General features: G+C 51.1%; 1 protein-coding gene across 1 annotated transcript in view; it reads right to left on the bottom strand.

Annotated features, from left to right (window-relative positions):
* Window positions 1–466: 466 nt before the first annotated feature.
* Window positions 467–27820, bottom strand: part of AR (androgen receptor) — a 40550-nt gene continuing 13196 nt past the window's right edge. The window contains exons 2-8 of the mRNA XM_036402208.2: window positions 22880–23031; window positions 15770–15886; window positions 10026–10313; window positions 7781–7925; window positions 6947–7077; window positions 6604–6761; window positions 467–6334 (exon numbers count right to left, since the gene is read on the bottom strand). Coding sequence (XP_036258101.1) covers window positions 6179–6334; window positions 6604–6761; window positions 6947–7077; window positions 7781–7925; window positions 10026–10313; window positions 15770–15886; window positions 22880–23031 — 1147 coding nt within the window. The 3' untranslated portion in view covers window positions 467–6178. The remainder of the gene's footprint in view (window positions 6335–6603; window positions 6762–6946; window positions 7078–7780; window positions 7926–10025; window positions 10314–15769; window positions 15887–22879; window positions 23032–27820) is intronic.

The raw sequence follows: 27820 nt of genomic DNA, 5'->3' as shown, positions 1-27820 counted from the left end.
TGCTGGCAGGTACCCAATCTGCCACACCAGCCCCGAGGAGCTGAGGCCTGCTCAGTGTCCATAAAGGGTGAATTTTGAAAATAACACAATAATTTTTCACTGTGACTCAGAGCAAGGAGTGGGATCAGGTTCCTTGTGGATGACGAACCCAAGGGTTTTTAATCTCTTGGCACACTGTTCTTCAGCTCACAGGGCACACTGTGTGGAATGCTGCTGTGCAATTACACGCCAGGCATTGCCAGCTATTTGTGGCCCAGAGAGCTTTTTTTTTTTTCCCCAAGCTCTTTGCTTTGTCTCAGTGAATCAAATCTTGGCCCTGGGAAGGATTCACATCTGTGCCTTGAATTAACAAGTGGCTGATAAGCGTATTCTTTATTACTTGGAGAGCATAGGTCAATTTTATAAAGACATTGCAGAAGAATGGATTTACAACTGTTCATAAAGATACCAAAAACAATGACAAGAGCAAGAGGACACTGGCCTTTATTATCTCCTTGCTTTGAGAAATACATTAATCAACTGAAATTTAATTTAAAAGACCCAAAGAGGAATATATGAAAGGATTAGCCAATTGATATGTAATTGAATTACGAGTTCAGACGTGATTCAAAGTGAAATCTGAGTGTGAAAGAAAGCCTGCAATGATCCAATGTACAGCCTCATCTACTGCCAAATGACCCACTGATTCCCAGCGCCTTTGCTTGCTGGCAGCCATCACACCCACAGCGATTTCATGCACAAAATTGACACAAAAGCCAAATGCAGGCAGAGGGTAGAGCTCCAGCAAACCGGATTCTGCATTTATTGGACTCAGAACAACAGCGGATTTTCAGGTTACAAAAAGAACTGAACACCAAGCGTGAGGGGCCACCCTGTGGCATGGCTGGGGGCTACGTGGGCCCCAGGCATGGCTGAAAGAGAAAGGAGAATTTTCATTTACCTCCAGCACGGTTTCTTTACCTGGGTGCCAGGCAGGCCCCTCTCTTTGGTTACACATATAAACGTCCTTCAGTCCCACATGGGGACTTGTGAGTTGCAGTTGTCCCCAGGGCATCCTGCACTGCACCCCATTGGCCCCAGCAGCATCTGTCACCACAGTCCAGTCCTACCAAAACACTCTGGGGCTCTCTCTTCCTTATCCAATGCATTCAGTTCCAAAAAAAAGAAAAAAAAGAAAAACCCAGAAAAACCAGCTGTGTCAGCAATCCATCTAATTCCTTCTCTGGGATAATTTACCCTCAGGTCATGCTATAATTTGGGCAAAGCACTGCAATTCCAAACTGGGCCAGACCAGGCTGTGTGCTCTGCACCTGCATCATATGGTTTGTGGGGTCTCCAGGGTCACAGCCCCATGGAAATGGGGCCAAGGCGTGCCCAGTATCATGGTCAGCCCTCACCTTGGAGCCAGGCCCCAGGAAAGAACCAGCATCATACCCCAAAGTCTCTCTGCCACTCCAAGGCTCTTTTTTTTCTGGCAATGCTGTGGCATTGGCTTCTGTCTTTCCCTCAGCTCTGGTGGAAGGAGCAATTGCAGACTGGCCTTTGTTACTCCCAAGAACACAGCTGTGGGCTGGGAGGCCCCCCCAGGCAAAAAGGCACCAGCAATGAGCTTTTTGGCTTATTACAAAGAAAGTAAAATATATCAAATAGAGAACTCTTATTATTACAGAGACATGTTAACAAAGAGAAACAGCATAAAATTGCCACAAAACACCAAATATCCGGCACAGAGAGCAGCTTTTATCCACGTGCTAAGGGTTTATGTGGGTGCAGAGATTTACTCTGTGAGTCACAAGCAGAGCATCCCTCTGCTGCTGAAGGGAAGGAGCACAGGGAGCAAGCACCAGTGGCAGGGGAGGCTTTGACCCACCCGAAGGGGCTGGCACACCCTGCCTGCCCACAGCCACCCCCAGTGCCCACAGCCAGCCCTGGGCCTGCACACAGGTGGAACACAGACACTCTCTGTGACCCCAGCATTCTGCCCAAATGTGTGAGGACACTTGGTGCAAGTCAAAGAGGGAAGAAACAAGGGACACTCCATTGTTCCCCAATGCAAACACTGTCCCTGTCTAACCTCAAGAAGACACAGGAAGGCTGGAGAAGGTGATACCGACCCCAGCCTATGCTAGTGTGTGCTCTGTGCATGCCACAAAAAGGGGGACCTTTGCAAAATGGGCAGCACCCAGCCAGAAAAATAATCAAAAGTCTCCATTAAATTGGCACGTTCTGACTCATGTCCTGCAGAGCATCCAGTACCTCAGAGTGCAACCAGAGAGGACTCTTAGAGCACGTCACTAAATAGATATCTTTAGCAATAGAAAATGGGCCATGCCTTTATTTTATACAGAGATAGATAATTTTAGCATACATTATGTTATTGAAACATCCAGGGCAAGAGCTCAGCAAGGGAAGGGACACCACAGGGACTGCAGGGCTGGCCAGTGCTGGGAGGTGACTGAGGGCAGCAGCTCTCGGGCTGGCTGGGAGGCAGGTGACACCTTGGGTACCCTCAGCATTCCCTACAGACCACAGGGACAACTCCATGGCCCAGAGCAAGGAGTGGTACTGCAGGGAGGGTCCTGGCCCAGCTTCACTTCCCTCACTGAGTACCCTGTTCCCTGAGCCAAGCACAAAGGGCCATTATAGCAGTGGCATGTGGATGCTGCCAGTTCTCCAGACTCAACCACAGCCTGTCCAAGCAGAGCTGCTGTCCTGGTTCCTGCTCCTGCTGAGGCAGGGGGTGCTGGCAGGAGCCTGTCAGGCTCAGGTGGGCACAGGTCGGTGATACCTGCCCTGGGAATGCTGCATGCCATGGCACCATTTGATCTGTCTCACTGCTTCTGGCATGACACAGGGCTGAAGAAGTGTCCCTCCTGCCCTCACAGACACCCTCTGTTATGGAATGGTGCCCATCCATGCACAAACACTGCTCCCAGGGAGATGCCAAGGTCTGTATCCCTTGTCCTCCATCTGCTGCCTTGGGCAGGAGCTGATGGGCTGAGCCAGGACCCAGCTCAGAACCCCCCACACCTCTGAGATGAGCCAGATCAGAGTCAGGAATCCACAGGGGAACATGGAGATGGTTGACTTCAGCTGTGACACCCAGGGGGTCCCAACTCCAGCGCTCAGCCCAAGGAGAGCCTCAGGGACAGCTTCTTTGGGACTGTGAACACAGTGAAATTCTCCTTGCTTTATTAAAGCAAAAGTAGACAAGAAAATGCAAAAGAAAACAAAAAGCATAAAGATAAATGGCAGGAGTTGGACTTTGGTATTTCTTAAAGCTTCTTCTTCCCCAGTTCCTGCAGCAGCTCATGAAATCCACATGGAAACAGCATTAATTCCCCCAGCAAATACACACACAGGTGCTGCGAGTCCTGGCTCCCACATTTCCTGGTAATCATATTGTAAAAACCCAACTTTTGAATTAACAAGTTGCAGAAGTTTACTGTGATAGTGAAGAGACAGAGAACATGACCTCAATGCCCCTGACTGCCCCTCTGTCCTGGGCTGGGGGTGCTCCCCATGAGCTCCTGCCTCGCTCAGCACTCGCTGTGCTGGCTGACACACACGGGGCACAGGCAGAATCCTTTCCCTGCTCCCCCACTTCTCATTCACATGGTGCTTCCACCAGCAAAGCAGGGTGGGCAAATTCCTGTTAGGTTTGGCCTCTTTGCAGTCTCCCAGCAGAAGAACACCCAGCAGGATACTCATTAACCAACCAAACCTTCACTGACACGAGCCTGTGTGAAGCACGAAGCTCTCCCAAATTGCTGTTCCAACTGCTTGGAGCCTGAGATGATAACAGGGACTGGGAATCACCACTCATCTGCTCACTGAGCTCTGCTGTGAAGAGCCAGGGAAATTTCCAGAAGACAGGGATGCACCAGCTGGAATTTTTTACTGGTTCATTTGCAAATATCTGTAGCTCACAGCAGCACTGAAAATGCCCAGCAGCCCCCTGGCATGGAGGGGCCTCTGAGAGCAGCAACCTGCTGGCTGCCAGCCAGAAAGTTCACCTATGGATTCTGTTCCTGCCTCCATGAGAGGACTTCAGGAGGAGGAGCAGGATCAGAGCCCTATCTAGCAGAAGAAGGAAAATCATTGCAAAGAAAGATCCTCTCCTTCCATAGGGGCTTTTCCCCCACTCCTTCTTATAATGAAAATCCCATCAAAAGGTTGGAAAGCATCAGGGAAATTGTTTGTTTTACTCCAAGAGTGTAAAGGAGCAGCGGCACCATGATGGCATTTCCTGGAGAGCTGGGCACAGGGTGGGCACAGGGCTCTGGGTGTGCTCACTGCCCTGGGAGGGTGCAGAGTTTGCTGTTTGTCTGTGCTGGCACAAGAATCCCTCGTAGATGTCTGGGTTGGTAATGCCAGGCCATGTCACAGCCCATGATGGCATGTGTGACCCTGGCACCAGCCTGTGTGTGTGTGTGCAGTCACTGACAGCCTGTCTGGGTCTGGGCAGGTGGTTTTGATGTACTCAGGATGTGCAGGAAGAGGGCAACTAAAACACAGAGCACAGAGGCTTGGCTGCTGTGTGTGTGCTGGGGACAGGCTGGGTCTGTGGGGCATTGCACATGGTATGGGGTGTGGGTGGTGTGTCAGGGATGGTGTGTGGGGCAGTGCACATGGTATGGGGTGTGGGTGGTGTGTCAGGGATGGTGTGTGGGGCAGTTCACATGGTATGGGGTGTGGGTGGTGTGTCAGGGATGGTGTGTGGGGCAGTTCACATGGTATGGGGTGTGGGTGGTGTGTCAGGGATGGTGTGTGGGGCAGTTCACATGGTATGGGGTGTGGGTGGTGTGTCAGGGATGGTGTGTGGGGCAGTTCACATGGTATGGGGTGTGGGTGGTGTGTCAGGGATGGGGTGTGGGTGGTGTGTAAGAGATGGTGTGTGGGTGGTGTGTTGCCTACAGGACCAAGTATATGGGACAGTGAGTGCACAGTGATGTCCTCCTGGGCTGCAATCACCCACTGCCATCAGCAGCAGCTGAATGTGCTGTTTCCAAGAACAGGGGATCTCTTGGTGCTTCCCTTGCAGCCCCCCCAAAGAGCCCTGGTGGCAGCAGCCAGTTCCCACAGCCACCTCTCCACGGACAGGATTCAGAGAGGAGTCCCATGGTCCCACAGGTCCCGTAGACCCTGGCCTTGGTCTTGGCTCCAGAACTCTCATCTGCTGGCACTGGAAAAAAATAATTGGGACAAAATATTTGGGACAAATGAAGGGAAAGAGCATAGCTGGAATCCCAGGTCTGCAGAGCCATGACAGGAGCAGAGCAGGTGTGGGGGCAGGGGCTGCAGGTGCCCAGGGGAGCCAGGCAGGTGTGAGGTCCGAGGGCATCAGGCACTTTCAGAGGTGGGTTCAGCTTTGTCAGGGAGCAGCAGCTGGCAAGGACAGGAATGTGACTGCTGAGCACCCAGGGGTCTGCAGGGCAGACCAAGACTCAGCAGGACAGGCCATAGGAAAAACATCCCAGGTGGAAAACAGGAGGCAGCCATCATTGGGGAATTTCCAAGGTGATCTTCCTTGGGAGGCCTTGTGCTGCAGCCTGTCCTCTCCATCGCTCGTGTCTCAGCAGTGCAGGCCAGTCCCAGGGCTGAGCTGACCACAGCAGATCCCACAGTGGCTGCAGGGCCCGTGAACTCCTCAGCCACAAACTTGCCTTGTCCCCCAGCTCTGCTCTGCTTCTCTTCTGCAATGTTTGAACTTATCTGCTTCCCAGCACCATAGTGCAAACAAAACATCCAGAAGGAGGCTGGCGACATAACCCACACCCAAACGCGGAGCTGCAACCTGCTTTTTGTAGTATTCTTTTTATAAAAATCACCCCAAACCCACCAACCACTGGCACTTCTTCTGCTGTCCCGTGGCCCTGGGCTGCTGGAGTCACAGTGACAAACAGAGGAGAACACTCAGACATGGTGCCACTGCCCCCACCAGTCCCTGTCCATCACCGTCAGCAGCTGGTGCCAGGCAGAGGTCGGCGCCAGGGGTTCAGTTCAGAGGTACCTCAGGAAAATAGTAATCTCAGGAATCCCAGCAGGTCTGTCACTGCCTGTCCCCTTGGCCACCGCCACAGAGGGATTCCCCAAGGCACTGCAGGACAGTAGTGCAGAAGTAACAGGCAGGAGATGGCTGGAATGGGGGTGGCAGCACGGGGGTCCCTCTGAAAGATCACTGTGCGTGGAAGTAGATAGGCTTGACTTTTCCAGACAGGATCTTGGGAACCTGCACAGAGATGATCTCGGCCATCATTTCTGGGTAGTCCACGCTCACCATGTGTGCCTTGATTAGGAGATCAAATGTAAACTGATGCAGGTCCTTGGCAATCTGGGAAAGGAAGAGAGATGGTTAAACAAGTCCCTGGGCACTGCTTTCTCTGGGAAGATACATGACAGAGGTCCCACCTTCCCTGGGAAAGGGAAACTGGATGAGACTATTCAGTGCTTTCTTCAATTGCATCTGAACTCCTCCCATGATGGGGAGGTTGCTCCAGGGAATGATCATTTTCTCTGTGAGAAGTTTCTTTTTTATATTGTTTCTTATGCTTTTAGATGGACATTATGTGTACAGATGGACATTTTCCTGTCCTCTCTTACCGGATGCACGGAATCCAGGACCTTGGTGAGCTGGTAAAACCTCCGGGAGCAGGAGGTGGGGTTCTTCCTCTTGCAGGCAATGATACGGTCAAGCTCCTTGATGTAATTCATGCGGAGCTCATCAAAGAGCTTCTGGTTCTTCAGGCCATCCACTGGAACTGGGTGGGAGGGGAAGGAAACAATGAGAGGAGTCCAGAGAGTGACAACAATAGGAGAGCAGGAGGAAGGCTGAAGCAGGACACATCCCCAGCCTCCTCCTGGGAAGTGAAAGTCCAGGCACAGGAAAAGCACCAGATGCCTCAAGGCGCTGGAGCTCTGTGGAGGGAAGGGTGTGGATACTTACTAATACTGAAGAAGAGGAGAGCCTTCATACAGAGGAACTCCTGGGGTGTGATCTGAAGCCATCCAAATTCCTGGGAGAGGTGCCGCATCCTGATGCACTGGCTGTACATCCTGGATTTGTGCATGCGGTACCTGGCAGGGTGAGACGGGCACAGATGGCACCAAGCCCAGCGTGCACGTGTGTGACAGGGAGGACACTCCCTGACCCAGAAAATGCCCCTGCCTGGCACAGCCTGCTGCCAAGGGCCTGAGTTCTGCCACATGCAGGAGTGGAGCATTTTCCAGAATGCCTGTGTGCGATCCTCACTGGACACAGATGGCTACAAGGGACTTGCAGCGTTTGTCTGAAGAGCGACTGCAATGATTTCCCAAACATTTCTGTCTGTGAGGGATATGAGGATGAGTTGGAGCTCCCAGGCAGGTGGGAATTTGCTGCTGCTGTGTTTGGTTATTGGGTTCAAGCTCTTCAATCTGTCTGCCAGCAAACCCTCCCCAGCTCTAAACTGATGGCACATAAGGAGAGCCCACCAGGACCTTACAGTACATTTTATCTCTATCTCTGCTCACCCAAGCTACCCACCAGAGCTGGAATTCAAACCCCATAGCACAAAGGCAGAAATGGAGCACTCCCTCACCCAGCTTCTGCTGCTGCCCTGGTGGGCATCATAATGCCCTCATTGCTCTTGGAGGTCACCATGGGTGGTGGCAGTGGGGAGCAGGATGGGCACAGCCAGGGTGGGCTGTGCTGGGCAGCACAGCGTAACTGCTCTAAGTGTAGCTTGTCACCTCGGCTGACCCAAAGCCCAGAGTTAGGCTGTTGTTCTTTCACACTTACTCATTGAAGACCAGGTCTGGAGCGAAGTAAAGCATCCTGGAATTGACGTTGGTGAAGGATCTCCACCCCATAGCAAACACCATCAGGCCCATCCAAGAGTATTGGATTATTGACATCTGGTCATCCACATGCAGGTTGCGAAATCCTAATAAACAATGAGGGAGGGATGTTACAAATTACTATTGGCTTCCTGCAGTTTCCAGGGCAGTTTCCAGGCAGACTCCAGCTCTCCTGCAGCACTCCTCTTAGGACAAGGTGGTCAGTCCACAGCCCAAGCTCAGCCAGCTCATGTCTCAGGACATGAGTCATGACATGGAGCTCCCACCTTGACTGGGAATAAAGGATAGACAAGCACAAACCTGCCCCTGGAAGGGAAGAAAGGGAACTTCAGAGACAAAGAGGGGAGAAAGTTCCATTAGGACTGCACCAATTTAGGTAACTGGACTTTAATGTGATGCTCAGAGGCAGCAGACAGCCCCTTGGCCTCCCACCATTGTTACAGGTGCTCTGGTTTCTGCCCCATACACACTGCATGGATCTCTTGACTGTGGGAATGAGCATGGAAACCTCAGCTACACTGCAAGAGAAACGAAAATAGCAACTAAATTCAAATTACCATTCCCAGATGGCAGCCCAGAGTTAAACCCCAGGCATGCTTACACCACCTCCAATGCTGTTTTTTTCAACATACTCGTAAATAGGCAAATATAATTGAGTTTCAAGGCAATCATACATTATTTCAATCAAATACTAAAGCAATTTAACAGCTCCAGAGTATAATTACAACCCATTGAGGCAAGGATCTCTGTGCTTTGGAGAGCTCTTCAAGGCAAACAAGCTGGAGAATGAACCTTGCCCAGATGCCACCCTGGCACAGTCAGTGCTGGCCCCAGGGGCAGCAGGGCAGCAGCTGACACTGCTACACACTGAGGGGTTGGGCATCAGGTGCAGTTCAGGAGAGTAAAACCCTCTGATAAAGGGCTGGTTATGATAGAAAACATTTCCCACAGCACTCTCCCTTTCCATCAGCACTACTGCAGTGGTAGAGCCTCAGCCCTGGATGCCAGGTGGCTTTGGTGGTGTCTCTGTGGATCCTGATGTCTGGTGTAGACAAGCCAAAGAGGAAGCAAGATTTGTCCCTGGTTTTACAAGCCAAGTGACTCAAGAACAGCAGAAACAGAATGGGCTACTCTACATTTAAGGGTATGCAGACCAATATCTCATTGGGAGCACCAGTCTGGGGGGCTGCTAAACTCCTGGGAATGTCAGACACCTGACCACAGCTCATCACCAGGGTTTGGCAGAGAGTGGCAAACTTACTGTGCTTCAGTCTCCTCCTCCTCTCGCTGTATCACCCCACACATACAAGGAGTGGGGTTCCTCCTTTCTCTGGTGTCCCCTGAGGAATGGGGCCAGAAAGGAGAAAGCAGCAGGACCTGGCCCCACACCCCAGTTTCCAGGATGCTGGGAGGTGAGCTGGGTGATGCTGTGCCCAGACTGAGCTCAGCCCTCTGCAATGCCACTCACCCAGTTCCAGGATTACAAGGTGGAACAGGCAGCATGTCACCAACCTTGCAGAGACGCCTTGCAAATCCAGCTCAATGAACACATCATTCACCAGGATGCTCCATTTACTACACCTGCTGACCAGAATCTGGAAAATTCCTGACCCCTATAATTTCTCCGAAGGCATCACAAATATATCACACCAGGCCATCACATGGGCAACCTGAGTGACTGCCAGGAAAAGCCTTTTGGGATTCTGCAATGCTCTTCTGCCATGTTGTTGCTATTTACCCTTTTCATCACTTCAGGGGTGTTCTGGGACAGGGCTGATCCTTGTCTAGAGGGCACTTCTGCAGGGCTGGCAGACACAGCTTGGAAGTGGAGCAAAACCTCCATGGAAAGAGGGGGAGAAGAGCAGGATCCAGAGCCCAGACCAGCTGCAGCCCTGCCATGGGGGGAAGTTCCCAGTGCCCACATGGTATCACTGACCAGGGGCTGTGTGAACTCAGAATATAATTACAACACATTCCATCACCCCTCAGTTCCTTCTCCCATCATCAGCCCCTCTAGAGACGAGTCCCACGCTGCTACAGGCAGGGGACACACACACTGCCCATGGAGATGGTCCCCCAGGAGCTGTGTGATGGGACAGGGGCTGCAGACCACCCCCTCTGCACCTGCCCCCAGCAGTGCAGATGGGCTTTGGAGCTGCAGGGGATTTGTTTGCTTTCCTTCTCACCTGGCAGAGCCTTTGCCCATTTGACCACGTAGACCAGCTGCCTCTCCCCAAGCTCATTCAGGCTGGTCAGCAGGTTGGAGAAGGAGTCAGGCTGGCTGTTGTCATGGCCAGCACACACCACCCCAGGCTCGATGGCCTCCAGGACATTGAGGAAGATGGGCTGGCACTCGTAGCCATCAATTCGTGTCATCACCAGCTTGGGAGCTTGCTCCTCTGTTGGGCTGGACGAGCTGGCTCCATCCATGTCATCCTGGGCCTTCAGGTTACCCAGTTTCTTCAGCTTGCGGGCTGTGGGAAAGATACAGTTTAGTGTGATACTTAAAAACATGTTAAAAACATGTCAGGGCTTCTTGGCTCCATCGTTGTAGTTACGAGGAAAGGAAAAGTGATGACCAGCAGCAGCTCCTCCCTCAGTGGTCACTGCCCAAGGAGTGCCCTGGCATTGCAGCTCTCACCTAAGAGGACAACACACAGTGTGACAAAATCCATTTTGTTGTTAATCTGACATGGAAAAGAACCAACATCATTTACATCCCCTGCAACGATTTGTCTCTAACTCCCACTTAGAAACAGAGAGGAAGATCCAGGGAAGAGAGAGAAGAGATTTTGACTCAACTCAAACTACTGCTCATATGCAATCAAGAAGAGGAGCAACACGAGATGATAAACTCAGCATACAGTCATGTTCCAGGGAGAAAAAACATTGCATTTGCATGCCCAAGTGGGATTGTGCCATCCCAGAGCAGGGCAGAAGCAGGATGCATCTGAGATAAAAGCCTCCTCCCTGCAATGCCTGCTGCCCCACAGCCAGGCTCTCCCAAACACACTGCACACATGTTACACAAAACACATCTCAGAAGCCAGCAGGGGGTTCCAGGGCCGTTTTCCTGGAGTCTCCACCCAGCAGGAGTGGACCCAAGCCAGGTGGTCTCACTCTGCTGTGCAGCCTCACGAGCCCCATCAGCAGAGCAGGCAGCTGGCAGGGGGACCAAAGCAGCAGGTGACTGTGCCTGTGCCTGTGCCCAACATGAAAAGGTGTTTTCCCCACACACCTGGCTCTTAACCACAGCTGCAGCACTCCAGAGGTGTGATACCAGAGGTTTTGGAGAGTCCATGTTCCCCTCATTGATACCAGCATGACATTGCTCAGCACAGGTGGCCTGCTCCTGCCACCCCTCACCGAATCCAAACCCCAGCTAATTAGAGAACAAAAGCCCATGGCTTCAGCAGGTAATACAACATCAAACCAGTTGTCCTTGGGGTTTTGGATCCTTCATTATATGATACTTATCTCGAATTTCCTTTCAGCTGTAATTAGAAAAATAAGCAGTAAAACATAAAAATGTCTAGTCAAAGTGCAGCTCTGTAAATTAACTCCAAATGTTGATTTTTTTTTTTTTTGGTACTCTGTATGATCTGCTGTATGGACAATGAAGACAGGCCTCTCTGTAAAAAGGGAGGAGAAAGTATTAATACAATTAAAGGAGAGCAAGAGGAAAACACTGCTGCAGCACAGTGTGATGGCCTCTGGCCATCAGCCACTCGTTTGAGACAGCCTCCTCTCCCTTGCCTCTAAAGTCACAGCTCTGCCAAGGCCACCACTAACCCACATCCCCAAGTGACACAGCCACAAATCTGTTAAATCCCCCCAGGGATGCTGACTCCACTTGGGCAGCCTGTGACAGAGTTTGGGTTTAGAAATAACCACTGCCCCAGGTCATGTGTGTGAGCGAAGCCCACATGTACAAAACACACATTTGGTTTAAATGCTTGGGTTTTTTCCTTTAATATTTAATTATCTAGTATGAAAAGATCCTGACTGAAGTGAGAAGACAGCAAATACCTACTGCATTGGCTCTGAAACTGCAGCCACAAACCAGACTCCTCTGTGACAATGGGTGTTAGCTGTGCTGTCAGACAGGCCTTGGGTTTGAGCATTCCAGGAGCACTGAAATACTGACATTACCAGGTGGAGAAAACCTTCAGAGGTAAAGACAGTCACCTGTGCCAAACCCCTTTGTGGTGGTGGCTCCTACTCAGCAGGTAATATAAACAAAAATTTAAAAATTGGAATTATAGACATCTGTAATGCTTTTACTCTAGGATGAGCTAAGCTGGGTAGAAGTCTACATTGCACTTCTTCAAACCAAGGTAGGAGAAACCTTAGGATATGTGATTAATACTGGGATGTTCCTGCTTGGCTGTCAGCAGGGACAAGGGGCCCAGAGAGCCTCAAGGTACAGCTGCAGCACAGCACTGCCCCAAGCCCTGCAAGCTGGCCTGGGGGTCTCTGGGGAACTATTGGATGGATTTGAAAAAAAAGCTTAAAGGACACAATTATACATCACAATAAAATATTCAGCAGTGCAAGAAGCCCCAGGAGCACACTCAGAGTGATGGCCAAAGTGATGCACATTTTAAGCATCTCCCTTACAGGCCTTTCTAAAGCTCTGAGGAAGGAGCACTCTGGGCTCCAGCACCAATTTTCATGATGCCAGGACTTAGGGAAGATATGGAGACCTGGAAGAAGCTGCTCTTGCACTGGCTACAATGGAGAGATCCTGCAGCACACGTCGAGCTCAGCTGCGAGCGGGACAGCGAGGAGCAGAACAGGACTTGTTTGAGAACTTGCTGCCCTTTGCTGTTTTTATGAACTTCATACCAGGCTTGCCAAAAGCAGAACATGTCAAGCTATCAATCTTGTCTGGCACAACAATTTCAGTTGATAATAATAAAATTACTGGTTGTGGCAAACACATTTAAGAGATCTGAGTCAATCAGGTCTACATGACTGAAAAGAACTTGAAGGATGTAATAGCAGATAGTGCTCCAGAATTATTGCAAATTCCCTAGTGATACATCTCAAGGCAATTATTGTGTTGAAACAACATCAGACAGGTTTGTTTCTTACAAGGGTGGCTCATTCACCCCAAAACCAGACTTAACCATTTTCACTCAACCAGCCCATATGGCAATGTATGGATGGGAAAATGGGGATGAACATTAAGAACAGATGGGCTGAGGTCAGCAGACAAGGGCTGATAGGTGTTGGCAAGCTGCAGAAGCCATGAGGACACTGAAGATTTGACAACACATCTTGGGGCAAGGAGGGAAGGAATGTCACTTTGGTGGCTGTGTACGAGGCAAAAGGGTTATTGAGTCACGGGTGATAAATACCCGCTGCAGGGCCAGAAAATCAATAAAATTAGGGGTTTTAATCAAGCAAACCAAGTTGTAATAAAGATCCAATTGCTGTAAATCAAGAGCTGACCAGATGAAAAATCAGGTACAGCCTGATTGTAACACTGATTGTAACTAATGCAATGGCTCTGCAAAAATTGTGTCAAATTCCCCCTGGCTGGAATCAATACCCACTGTGTGGTGAGACACCACCTCTGCTCTGCCCCCAGCAGCTGCACCTGAATTAGGACTGAATTAACGCACCTATGCCTCAAGCCTGGACTTTCACAAGCTTTTGGCTGTTACTACAGAAGATTTCTAACCCTACTCTAAACAAAATGAAAGGAATTACACATGTTTTGTGTTTTTGCTCCAGCCAGGACCCACATGGTTGCAGCACGGGTGGCTGCCAGTTCTGGCTGCGGGCACAGGAGCTTGAAGTGCCCACAGGAATAGCCCCTGGCACCTCTCATGCTCCCTGGGCTCAGGGCTGGCAGAATCCCTGCAGCTGTGCCCATTCCAGGACATTTCCTGAGCTCAGGGCTGGCAGAATCCCTGCAGCTGTGCCCATTCCAGGACATTTCCTGGGCTCAGGGCTGGCAGGGTCCCTGCAGCTGTGCCCATTCCAGGACATTTCCCAGGTTCAGGGCTGGCAGGATCCCTGCAGCTGTGCCCATTCCAGGACATTTCCTGAGCTCAGGGCTGGCAGGATCACTGCAGCTGTGCCCATTCCAGGACATTTCCCGGGTTCAGGGCTGGCAGGATCCCTGCAGCTGTGCCCATTCCAGGACATTTCCTGGGCTCAGGGCTGGCAGGATCCCTGCAGCATCTTCCCCAGCAGCAGGCACAGGTGCAGTGGGATGGTGGGCACAAGCCAGCACACCACTAGGACCCAATACACTAAAACAGCATTATCACTGGCTTTTTGCTCTTTTTTTTTTCCCTTTTCCCTCTCTACAGTATCTTTTCCCTCTCTATAGAGAGAAGATCCTACTTAGTGGATACCAGCTTGCAGGTCACTGTGATCTCAATCAATAATGAAGTGCTTCAACACATTGCCATCCTGTTCCAGAGCAGAGCCTGCAGGAGGCATTCAGTGTGCCACCTCCCCCTTCTCCTCCTTCTCCTCCTCCTCCTCCCCCACCAGAGCACCAGGGATGTACCCCATCAGTGACTGTAATTAACCACCAGTTAAAAGCAACTGGTTGGAGCCTGGGAGTGATTTCAAACGCCCTGCCTCCGCTGTGGGAGAGGTTACTGTGGGCAACCACAAGCTTGCCTGTTTGTAACAATTGCCTTTACACCGACATCCAAACCAAATGTAAAATAGACCAGGCAGAACAGGTCAGGGTGACCCAAAGAGCTGAAGAAAAAAAGAAGGGAGCGGGGTATCCGTATTAGCATTAATTTTGTCAGTGTGTCCTGCAGAAGAGGGTTACACTGATGTATGTCTTCTCCTACTTATGGAAACTTCACCAGAAAAAAGCACTTAAAATAAGCTAAGGAAAGGGAGGGAGGACTGCACTGCCTTTTGGGATCTTTGGGGAGAAATCAAACGAAACCCTCTGCTCCTTGGTGAGTCACAAATCAGAGCCACTTCAGGAACAAGTCCTTCAAGACAGTGTTGTTGCAGCCCAGCAGGTCTGGAGGCTCAGCCCATCCCAGCAATGGGGTCAGGATTTAACCCAAAAATGCTGACACACCCAAGCAGTCTGGGCTCCCTCTGTCCCCCTGTGCTGTGCCTGGCACTGCCAGGGCTCCTCTCTGCAGCCCCAGAAGCTCCCTCAATCCAGGGCTTCCCAGCCGGGGCAGGTCTTTCAGCACCCTTTTCCAGGATTTTTTCCTCCTCACAGAATCACAGTGTGATTTAGGTTTGGAAGGGACCTTAAAGATCATCCAGTTCCACCCCCTGCCATGGGCAGTGACCCCTTCCACTATCCCAGCTTGCTCCAAGCCCTGTCCAAGTTTACAAGGCCTTGGGAACTTCCAGGGATGGGGCAGCCACAGCTTCCCTGGGCACCCTGTGCCAGGGCCTCACCACACAGGGAAGAATTTCACCAAATGTACTCCACAAGGAGACACCCAGTGATCAACACTAGCTTATAGACTATGAGCAGAATACCTCAGATTTTGGATATCAGCACCCTGTTAGTTTTAGTAGGGCTACAGGTTTGGGAACAGAGAAAAATTGTAACAAGGATCAGGGACACAGGAGCAGCTTCCATCCTGCAAAAGAAAACACTGAGCTTGTAATTTCACCAAGAAATTGCTCCTTTCTGCCTTGGAATAATCCCATCAAAAGAGGGGAGTGCTCTGCTCTGAGGCTCCAGGAGCCAGAACCAACTCATCCTGCTGTTTAATTCTTTTAGATTCACAAGGTTTGAAATGAGGGAAAAATAACTTTTCCTGAAACACAAACAAAAGCTATTGAAATTCCCCATTTTGCTAGTAGAACCCTGAAAACGTTTGCTGAGGGTGTATCCATCAGCCTCATTTTCCAGCCCCTTACTGACTGTTCATCCCCCAGGTGACACAGAGGGCCCCAGGGGGGACCCTGGCCGTACCTCCGAGCGTCATCCCGGCCTCGTAGCACTTGCGCAGGCGGCACGAGGGGCAGTTTTTCCGCCGGAACTTGTCGATGGTGCAGTCGTTGCGGCTGGCACAGAGGTACTTCTGTTTACCTAAAACACCAGAGAGACACAGCATGGGTGCTGGGTGCCAGCAGAGAGACAGGCTGGGCTCTTTTGGGATCACCAAGGGCAGCCTGGAGAGTTTGGTTCTTGTTTTTTAAATGTCATCCATCTATCCGTGTCATCCATCCGTCCAATGTCATCCAACGTCACCCATCCATCAGCCATTGCAGGGCTTTTGGGGGTTTTCTCCCAGAACAAACCCCACAGTTTGATCCTTCTGCCACAATACTCACCTATCAGTCCCCTCAGAACCACGATGCTCTACAGATTTTTTTGGGGCTGAATTATTTTTTGTGCAACCCATTGGTACCAGTTGGGTCTGTTGTATCTACAGATATTGGGGTTGGGGAGCTGCTGCTCCACAGGTGAGTCTGATGCCACCCTGTCCCCTGGGATGTATCTGCAGTCAGCCTGGAGGGAACTGGGACCAGCAACTCCCTATACAGAGGACCTTGTGCAGCTGTGGGTTTTGGGGAGGTGCAGGAAATTCAGAAGTTCCTTATGGTGAGAGTCAGCCATACCTCAGACTCAGCCTGCACTCGCTCAGAGAGCAGCTCGTGCAGCTCCAGGCCACAGCTTTTTTTCACTGCCCCATTTGCCAGACAAGCCAAGAATCATCACTTTTCTTGTCAAGTTTGAACACATTTACTGGATCAGGATTTATCTGATGTTCTTCAGGCTGCTCCAAACCAAACTGGACTCAGCACACCACAGAGAGGTGCAGCTTATAGACCCACAAGCAGCCCACAGGGGAAACCAGCCAATGGCCTTTATTTATTGTCCTGCAAGAGGTTACTTTCGGCATTCCTGTAGGAACAGCCCTCTGGAGTCATCAGAAGTCTATGAATAAGGTGAGGCTGAATCCAGCCTATTAATGTGCCAGTTTTGACATGAGATGCACCAATTTTGGTGCACAGATTTTACAACTCCCACACCCCCCCCCCCATTGCTGCCCTCACTACCACTGCCTGAGGCTTTCACTGGGGCTCCTGGGTCCCCCCACTCGTGCCTGGCCACAGTTTTGGCAGGACCAGCTGCCACTGTCACCCCCACAGACCCCCCTGGCAGGGCTCAGCACCCAGCCCACTCCTCCCACAGCACTCAGGGGCTGCACAAACACCCCATGTTTGACTTTCTCAGAACTGCCCTCTTCGAAGTGGATGATCACGCACCCCTGTGCCTCAGCCATCACCTGCATTACTCACCACATCTCACACCTGTTAAATCATTTTAACACTGTCCTCAGAACAGCTCTTCTCACCTTCTCGCTGGCTCATTTCCCATGGGAGGGATACTGAGGCAAGCCTGGATGACACCTAAAGGATGACAACCTAAGGACCCTAAGGGGAGCGCAAACACCATCCTCCCTTTCAGCAGCTCATTGAGGAGGAGGATGAGTAACAAAGAACTTCAGCTGAAACTGGGTTACTTGCAGTTATTTTTGTGCCAGGGGCACTGAGAGCTGAGGCCACACTCGCTCCACTCAACCTTCTTAGGTACTCACAAACGGGTGCCCTACTTTCTGGGGAATGGAGAGCTGGAAGCAGATCTGGCTGCCTGAGCCCCCCAAGAGTGTTCCAGGATCAGGCACAGCTGTGTCAGGAGCAGCACCCCACAGCCCCAGGCTCACCCCCAGGATCTGGACAGACCCCAACACGTGGGCTCATCCCCACCCTGCTCTGTCCCCAGGGGAGGGAGCACACATGAGGTTTGGTAGTGGAGTCCAAGCCTTGCTCCACTGTGCTGTTTCCCATCTGCTCCTCAGCAGCACCTCCCAGCTCCAGAACTGCTGAGCAGGGACATGGAGAGGGAGCCTCTCCCACGAGCCAGGAGCAGGCAGAGGGGCCCAGAGGACAAACAGAGCATGCTGGAGGAGGCTGCAGGATGGCAGTGCCACCCCAGAGAGGGCAGCACAGGCTGCAGCCACAGCTCTCCCCACGGTCACAGTACAGTGAGACTGCTGACATGGCCAGGCCAGCCTCATGGTTCATGGACAGGCTCTCTGGGGCAGGAACCTGCTCTCTGTTGTCTGGGCCTGCACAAGTGAGCCCTGTTTACTTTATGCTGTTCTCCAGTAACAAAAAGAGAACCCAACAGCCACAGCAGGTCATGGTGGTGCTGCTGCTGCTGGGTGTGAGAATGAGCTGAGCTCACCTCACCCTAATTCCTGGGGATGCAGAGATTTCCCCTTAACCACCAGGAGAGGAACCACCAGCTCTAAAAGGCAGGAGAACAGGAACGGGTGGCTGGTAAGCAGATGAGTTCCTTCCCTCTGAAGTGGAGGGAAGTTCCTTCCCTTCTCACACACAGAGACCTGTTTCTAATTTCAGGGTAATTCACTCTCTTCATTCCAGAGCAAGGTGAGATATTTGCAATCAGCTGCTCTTTATTTAAAGATAAATGTGCTGGTTTTTCCTTCTCTAGAGTTTAACACTGAAACTACTTCTTTGTTTTCTTTTCTCCCCCTGCAAACAACAGAGGTGTTTTCTCCTGCCACTCCAAGGCAGAGGCTCTTGCTTTGCAAACCTGTGCCTACAGGTCCAAACCTCACACCCACTCTGTTCCCCAGCATTCCCACTCTTTGCAAGGCCCATCACCCAGCCTGTCCTTCCCCTGTAGACCACTGCCCAGCTGAGGACACTGCAGATGTCACCCAGAGAAGCCCCACATCCTCCCCTGCCCCCAGGTCCTGTCTGACATGTGCACAGGCGAGGGGGGAAGTCACACCCAGCACTCTCTGCCTTCCAGACCAGCACAGGCACCCCAAGAGAGCATCTTTGCAGCAGCCCCCACCATGAACACACTGCAGTGCCTGTGTCCCCTCTGCTTGGAACGTCCCCCCCCCCCTTGGCCCCTCCTGGGCCCCCTCACACCAGGCAGAAGGACTCTTCCACCACCTCTGAGCCCTGCCACTCATCTCCTGGGACCACAGCACACTCTGGGAGCCAAGGGGAAGAGCTGCTCTCCAGGTCTTCTTGATAAAAATAATGATTTATGGAGGTGAGTTGCTCAATCCAGAGGAATCATCTAACAGCCTGTTGCCACACGAGCTGTTGTGCCCAGACTAACTTTCTCCTCCAGAGAACAAAGTAATCTCTGCAAACATCTGGAGCAAGATATACGACCGTAAATGTGACAAACCAGTAAATGCCTTTTGGAAGACAGAGATCCTCATATTTCAGGACATAAACTGAATTTTAACAGCTGGGGGATAAGGCCAAGCTTTCTGCGAAAGCAATTCCCCTGGGTCTCATGGAACCAGGGAGGCTCCAGAGCTCCCCTGGAAAGCCTCTGCTCCTTGGGGCTGTCAGATTTGAGGGGTCCCCAGCAGGGCCATGCCCAGAGCTGAGCCTGGGGGTTTGGTGCTGGCACCTTCCCACGTGATGCTCCTATTAATAACTCAGGAGGGCTCAGCCACAAAGCTCCCAGGAGCCAGCACTGAGCCATTCTGAGGAAGTACCTGTGCAAAGTTGTTTCCTGAATAGCCCTCTGTATTTACCAGTGAGCACAGGGAAAGCACACAGAGCTTTCCCTGTGCTCTGGTGGTCCCATCTTTTGCTCTCCCCATGACATTTTAAGGCAAATAACACCCAAACAGTCATGAGAAACCCACCACTGGAGCATCATGATGCTGCAGCACCACTGAATCTTCTGCAGACTCAATTTCTTTGCATGTCACATCAGGCTGGGAAGGAGGAGAGAGTTTTTTATAGCATAGCAAGGATCTTTGCAAACGTTTACTTTAACTTGGTGTCATCTTTAAATCTGGCAAGAAACTGTTGAGTTGGCCCAGAGACATCTCTCTGGTGTAAGGCTAATCCTCAGCAGGTCAGAACATAGAACACTAATCCATATGGAGAATGATGGAGGCACTCAGAGCAGCCTGCACAGCAGCCTGGCCGGGTGCCTGCTAGGAAAATTGCCAAATACTGTGTTATTTTTTTCATTTAGCTCTCTGCTATTTAAAGACAGCCCCATCAGGAGCACAGCCCAAAGCATCCCAGTCCTACACTGCCAGGAATGTTGTGTGGGCAGCTCTGGGCTGGCTAAAGTCACCAGCAGATCTCAGAAACCTCAGAGGGACAAGGAAGGTCTGCAAGGAAGGATGATCCCCCTCCTGGACAGAATGGGAGAGCAGGAACCCCTGGGCTGCTCATTGACACAGGAGCTGCCTTGTTTGAAGCATTTTTCTGTTTCAGGGACCAGGGCGGCATCACAAGGACTGAACTCCCATGTCTTCAACCCACGCCAGCCATGCTCACCACACCCAGAGGTGTCCTGCCTGAAGGGAAAAACAACACCTGTGCTGAGCTGGATGAACTTTTTGCTCAGCAGATGAGGAGGGGGAGCCCTCCTTTGTGGCAGCAGGGGAGCAGCGCCCTGGTGACAGGGCAGCCTCCCAGCCCTCTGGACTCTCCCTGCTGGGACTCTGGGGCTGGTGACTGCAAGGGAGAGCTGGGCTTGGTCACCAATCGAGCCTGGTGACCCTGCAGGTGAGGCAGTCCCCACCAATCTGTGGGGTGTGCTTCAGGGCTGGCCTGGACACAGCCTGGACATCCTGAGAGAGTCTGTGAATCACAAGAGCCAGCAAAACGAGACAAGACAACATTCCTGCCTTTTCTATTAACTCTTCAGCATTTTTCTGGGAAAAGCAGTTGAAACTGAACTTGTGAAACCCCTCAAATCTGTCAAATATTCCATTAAAGCAGGGGTGACCTGCTCCTGCCCATAAAACTCTCAGTGTGTCCAAAGGGAAGAAGAATCAGTGTCACAACCTTTTTTTTTAATATTTTTTCCTTTCTCACCCCTTAGAAGCCAGTGCATGTCTATAAAACCTCCTTAAATACCCCTGAATCCCTGCCAGATAAGCTCACTACTATCTCAGAAGAATATAATAAAAAGGAAATGATGTGCCCAGCTATTTCCCTCCCCTCCAAGATGCTGTTTGTGCTGCTCCAGTCACAGCCTCTGCTGCTCCCTCCACTGAAGGCTGTGGCTTGACACCAGCACCAGGAAGGTAACAGGTTTCTTTTCTCATGGGGAAGCATTTTGATCTACTGCTGTAAAGTGTCCAAGGGCGAGACTTGGAGGTTTTCTGAGAGGCATTTTATGGACTTTAAAACATGAGAACGCGCTGAAATATCAGCTTTCAGTAATGCTGCTCAGCTTGAAGAAGGAAGAGATCTGTCTGGAAACTCACCAAAAGTTAGAACAGAAATCACCACCTGCCATCTCTGCATTCAGTACCTATAAAGGAGCAAATTTATTGTCACTTCCCTAAAATAAAGACTTAGCCATGTACCTCAGGGTAGCATAAGATGAAACCTGACAATTTGGCAGCCCCCTGCACACACATATGGCTCCTCAGGAAAGACAAAGGGCTGCTGCCCAATCCCAACACGACCAAAATTAACATTTAAATTAATGATATAACACCACCAGGAGAGGGAACAACCCCACAGCACATGCCTCAGAGCAGCCCAGGCTGCCCCTCTGCCCGTGGGCACCTCTGGTCCCTGTGACCCACCCTGGTGCCAGGGGAGCACAGCTCCCACAGACACCCGCAGACACAGGCACTCCAGCAGCACTTCATCTGACTGAGAGCCAAGCCTCCACTTACTATAAATCAACAATAACTTGCTGACTTAAACAAGCATCTGTTATTTACTCTGGCTGCACAAGCCAACCCACTTGGCTTGACACAGAGCTGGTGTGCAGCAGAGACAGATCTGCAAATGATTTACTTGGGAGAAATATGCAAAATTTGTTAACTATTTAATTGTTTGACTGCTCTTTTTGGCAACACTGATGTCCCCTGTGGCACAGCCCCTATTCTTCCCTGAACCAGCACTGACAAGTTGGCTCCTGGCACAGAGGAATGAGGGAAACACGACTCCAACAAGAGGCAGGATAATGCTAATTGATCTAATTGATGCAGAAGCAACATTCTGACAACAGCAGGTGAGCACCCCTAGCCTGGGACCTCTGCTCATGGGCAGGAGAGGTTGGGCACAGGGGAAGGCCATGGTGAGACAGAAGCTCCGTCCTCTTTTTGCTGCCCGCCCTCTCCAGAGGACACCACAGCCAGTGACAACAGCTGCCCACATAAATTGTATCAGCAAGAAGGAAAGATGATGGCTTGTGTTGGCTCATCTCTCCTGACAGCAAGGCTGATGAGTGACTACAGGCACGTTACACTGCTGGACAGTTCATCTTCCACACCAGAGGCTCTCCCTGCTGCCCAAGAACCACAACTCTGAACTGCAGGTAGGAACCAGCCACTGCTGAGGCACAGCCTGAGGAAACAGCTGGGCTGGGAGCTTCTGCTTGTTCATTCCCCAGGAAAGGTGTTGCAAAGACCTTGCTGTTGAGAGGGAACATTTGGGCTCACATTTATCCCTGGAGACCCTGACACTATGGAGCTGGACATGAAGGAGGAGTTGCTTTCTCATGGGCTGGGGAGAAGGATCACAGAGCCCAAGGTCAGAGCAGGGCTCCTGGTGGACACAGGGTTGTGCTGTTTTGTGGGCACTCACAGAAGGGACCCTCTGGAAGGGCTGCAGGAGAGGAAAAGCCTCCCCTGTGCATCTGAGACCATAGGTGGGCTGATGGGAGCTTAAAGCACTCTGGGGAGTCAAGAAGAGCAGCAGGAACTGACTGCTCCAGGCTCTCACCAGGTCACTAAGATAATCATGGAATCACAGAAACATTTGGGTTGGAAGGGACCTTAAAGACCATCTTGGGCCACATCCCTGCCATGGAAGGGACACCTTCTCAGAGATGAGGTTGATCAATGCCACTGGAAAGAATTATATTTTGGCAAACTGGTTTGGCTACTTTTTGAGAACAATCTGTAAAATGAAATTACAAATGCCAGAGAGGAAAATCAATTTATCTTTGATTTTTCTCCCTTCCTAGCTTAAGAAATCTTAGAATGCCACCACAGTGGGGCAGTGACCTTCCCTTTCCTGTCCCCATTACCTTCAGCTGCCCGTTTGAAGAACACTTTGCAGCTCCCACACGTCAGGGCTCCGTAGTGGCACCCAGATGCTTCATCTCCACAGATCAGACAGGTCTTCTGAGGTGGGAAATAATAATCAATGGGCAGGACATGGTCACGGCCCGGCTCCAACCTGCAGCATAAAGCAGAGAGGACAAGAGAAGGGTCAGCAAATGTGCTCAGGGCAAGCTGAGGGGAGCAGGGTCATGGCAGAACTGCAGGGATGGATCAGCCAAGCACTGAGCAGCAAGAGGGTGAGCAAAGCAACAACTGAGCCAAGCCTGGCCCTGACCATGCAGAGAGCCCTGCCCACTGCGTGCAGTGTGTGACAAAGTGTGACAAAGTACAGTGACAGTGACCCACAGTGACAGCACAGCCTAGGGACAGAAGGTGACTGAGACTGGCTGTTGCAGTGCTCATGGAATTTTGGCTTCAGTAATGAAGCTCATGCACCAAACAAGGCAGAGCACGACACTGCCAACCACTCGATGCCACGTTAACCACCATGCCAAAATGTCCCAGCACCGCACTCCCCTTCTCCAACACCTCACCATTCCACACACCCAGATTCTCCTCTCTCAGCTGGTACTGTCCCCTCCCCAGCCTGATCTGATCTGTTTGATCAGATCCTTGGAGAAACTGCTTTTCCAGAGGGCATGGTAGGAGGAGAGGGGCTTATCCAAATCAGGAGCCAACATGTCCAGGCAGTTTGGGAAGCACCAGCACGTTGAGTTAATTACCAGAACTCATTTATCTGCAACCACTGAATGAGGCAATTAGATTTTAACAGTCTCCAAGTCACAGCAACTTTTTCATAAAATTAGATCCCCTTTAATTTTTGGCATTGTTTATTGCTTGTAGGTGAGCTCTGAGAAATCAGGTTACATCAACAGTGTGACAAAGATGGGACTTCTTGAAAAAACCTTTATATCCAGAAAAGCCCCACTGTCCTCGCCTGTCCCTCACCTGGGAGCTGTGCAGATCCCACCTCAATAACTGGAACAGCAATTTAATCCTCAGTTCTTATGGCAGAAACCTTCTGAGTGATTTCTCATCTCTTTAACAGGAGCAATCAGTGACTTATGTGTAGATGCAGCTCAACCAGCCTTCCCCAGCCATCTCCATTTCCAAGGCTTTTCTGGAATTACTGATTAAATGGAGGAGACACAGTTGGCTGCACCGTGCCTGCCATAGTCAAATCCTGTTGCAAAATACATGTTCCTTTCTTGTCTTACATGGCATCCCACCTGCCCTCCTGGTGCTCCCACATCCCCCCATGTGCTCCAGAGCCCTGGCACTGGATGAGAGGGGCTGCTGGAGAGCAGGCCCTGCTGAGGAATACCAGCAGCACATAGAAAAGCCTGGCTAAAAATGTCTTATTTATCCAGTGTGTTTTAGGTTCACACATAACAGGCTTTCCTGCTAATGGCCCAACACCTCTTTTCTCCTCTCTGTGCAGTCAGAAATCCAACAGTGCTCATTTCCCTGTTTCCATCAGGCTTCCCCTGTGTCTCCCCCACGCTCTGCACTGTGTGCCATGAGCAGCAGGTGTCGTGACAATAGACATGTGACTCCCAGAGGACCCTGGGATGTTTTTGAGGATTAATTATCTGAAACTGCAAAGCAGGTTTGCAATTGAGTGGCTTCTGAAACAGCTTTTAAAGAGCTGCTCATGTATGGGGAGATTTGTGCAAGTGCAGAAATACCTTCCAGCAGGTGTACATCCAGAATACTCCATGCATGTGCCCCTGCCAGGGACGGGGCTGGGCAGGGCTCCCTGCACACCCCTCCATGCTCAGCCACCCTTGTCCCCACTGCCACCAACAGATGGAGACTGCAGGACACTGGCTGACATGGAAGGTGAGTCCTGGCCATGGGACAGGCTCCTCCTGGGGCAAGGCTTGGCAGGGTGTGCACAGCCCCACACCCCAAGGGGCAGGAGATGGTGTTTAGGCAGGTGGGGAGTGGTTCTACCACAGGCCCTGCAGCACCAACGGGGTTCCCTGCCAGCAGCCACTGCCCAGAGCCGAAGCATCTGCCCAGGAATGCCCTTGACTTCAAAACAGCACCAGTTTGCCTTTTCTTTTTTATTTTTAGAGAGAGAATTGCAAGAAAAACATAATGTGAAAATGTTCTAGCAACTCAGAATGAGCTATGCTAATGGTTCCCTTAACAATCCATTTCCCAGTTTCCTAGGGACATTTACAGGGTGTTCTCAAGACGTGCAGGTAATACACAACACAGGCCAATGAGCCAAAGAGGTGCCTGGAGAAGCTGCAGGGCTGGCAGCACTCTGGGCAAAGCCCCAGGTGCCACCTGCCCCAAGGTGCCAGTGCACAGCAGTGCCACAGCCTCTCGCCACCGCTGAGGCCACAGGAGGGACTCTGGCTGGAAGTTTGTACTCTGTGGGGCTGTGCTGGCCCTCAGAGCCACAAGAGTGCTCAGGTCAGACCAAAACAACTGCAGGGGGCTCGCAGTTGGCACAAAGTGTGGCAAGTGTCAGCCCTGGTGCAGAGCCCCAAGCAGGGCGATAGCGGCCGGGGCAGACACAACTGGGACGGCGACGGCGACGACGGAGACAGAGCTGCCCCCAAGGCCAAGGTCGTGGCTGTCACAGAGCAGCTTGGTGGCTTTTGGGGGCAGGGAAAAACAACCTTGGTATCTCTTCTACAGCTCTAAGATGAGTTTTACTCTCGTTTCAGAAGGGTTCTGTAAGGAAATTGAGGATTTGCTGAGCTCCCCGCACACGCAAATATTTCTGGGGAGTAGGAACTATCATGTGATGAAGCATTTGTTTGTCATTAGTTAAATTTCACCAAACAGCCACATTTCACAACATCCCCAGAAAGCCAAGAGAAGGCACTGGTGAAAGAGGAGCCAACCACTTCTCCCTGTCCACAAAGGAAGTTTCCATCTCAGAAAAAGCTGGCACAGGTTGCTTGAAAGGAGCCATGGCGCAACTGCCCTAAGGCAGACCAGGACACAATGATGGCAGCTGCCACACACCCCCAGCTCATCCCACACAGGAGCCCCAGAGCTCTGGTCCCTTACTCCCTGAAGAAAGGGAGTTTGCATCTTCATGATGCTCTGTCCAAACTCTGCACGTCTGTGATGCTCAGGAGGGTGTTGAGACCAGAACGGAGCCAGCACTCACAGGTGACACAGAACCCTCTCCAGCCATTTCAAGTATTGTCATTTCTGAGACCCTCTGATGTTATCAGGGGGGATCTCTGCCTTTAAAACAGCATTTCCTGTGCATGACATTTTCTAATGCAATATTAAGTTTAATTGGCTTCCCCTCAGTGCAGCTGTGGTGCACCTGCCTGGATGAAGTTCTATGACTCCCACCAAAAGGCGAGACCCATGCTCAGCAAAGGGCATGACTGCCCACTTTGGGCACATCCTCGTGTCCCCTTGCACTGTCATTTGGCTGCTGCTGGTTCCAGCCAGAGCTGAGCCAAGCCTGCATTCACAGCCACCAGACCACACTCATCCAGATAAAAAGACCTGCATAGAAACTTTAAAGCATTCTTCTGTTAAAATGCTTTCAGCCATTTAATCTATAAACATGCAGCTTTGTACACTGAACTCATGTCCTTTCTGCTAAATAGCCTTGAGTATTTTCCAGTCTGCTCATGCCTTGTTTTTGTGTGCAATGGCAGCAGAGGCACGACAGCATCTGAGAGCAGAGCAGGGTGTAGCATGAGCCCCAGGCCTGGTAAACACACACAGGAACAGGATCCTCACCAGATTTAAATAATTATTAGCAGATGACAATGGGCTTTCCAAGCATCCCAGCAGGGCAGGCTGGCAGGAGGAGCAGACCTCAGAGAAAGCAAATGTCCTCCCACCAGCAACTCACAGGAGCAGGCTTGGCTCTCCAGCCCTGGCACTGCCTCCGGGCCCAAGGGGCACAAATAGCTTCCACAGGCACAGCTGCACAAATCCCTTCTCAAATCCCCAAATTAAACTCTGGGTTTTTGTTTTCAAACACTCTGTTTCCTTGTTTTGACAGTTTATTTTTCATACAGCGCATCCCCCCTGCAGCTGAAGTTCCACCGCTCCCAGCCCTTTTCTCTCCTGTGCTCCTCTGTGGTGCATGAAGGCTGTCCCAGGCCTGGAGCTGCATGGACACAGCCACTGCTTGTCCCTGCACTCAGGGGACAGCCCCAGCTGTCCTGACTGGCTGAGACAGTGCACATAACCCAGCCTGCCAGGGAGTCTCCTCATTTAATGGCCATCCTGGGCTCCCACCTTTCATTCAATCTTCCACAAGGAAGAAGCAGAAAATAAGCTTGCAAAGGTGAAAGGTAGCAGGTTTGCTACACCTGGAATGCAAAGCCTGGGAGAAGCCACCCTGCAGCCTTTGCACCTCACCAGTGGCCACAGCAGAGGCTGCTGCCCACATTTGGTGCAGCTCACACCAAAACTTCTGCCTCAGAGCCTGATGTCCATCCAGAGGCTCAGGGAGCAGCTTAAATAAATCAGCTCAGAGAAGATGGAACACTTGATCCCCCAGACAGAGCACGTACCTATGAAAAGAGATGGCACGAGGACAGTGCAAGGTCCCTTCAGATGGGAACTCACCTGATTATGAAGCCAAAAGGGGACAAAAAAGCAAACAAGGAGCAGCAAGGCTGCAGGCAGGCCACAGCCCTGAGGAGCACTCCCGAGGTCATCAGAGCCCTACACTGTGTCCTCCTAGTGACTGCAGAACCACCTGGAGTCACCAAGGACAGGACCTTGGCATCCTTGTTGCACAGAGAACCCTACTTATTTTCCAAGGAAACACTCTGTCCTCACTGATATTTATGCAGTTAGTTTAAGCTACACCATAATCTTCCGTTTTTCAAATCCATCTCTTCTGCTCACAAAAAGAAAATGTGCCTGTAAAGAAAATCACAAATAATGAGATAGTTGAT

Source organism: Molothrus ater, chromosome 14 (assembly GCF_012460135.2).
Source record: "Molothrus ater isolate BHLD 08-10-18 breed brown headed cowbird chromosome 14, BPBGC_Mater_1.1, whole genome shotgun sequence".
NCBI classification, from domain to species: Eukaryota; Metazoa; Chordata; class Aves; order Passeriformes; family Icteridae; genus Molothrus; species Molothrus ater.
The sequence above is the reverse complement of the archived record's forward strand: the minus strand, read 5'-3'. Positions and strand labels throughout refer to the sequence as shown.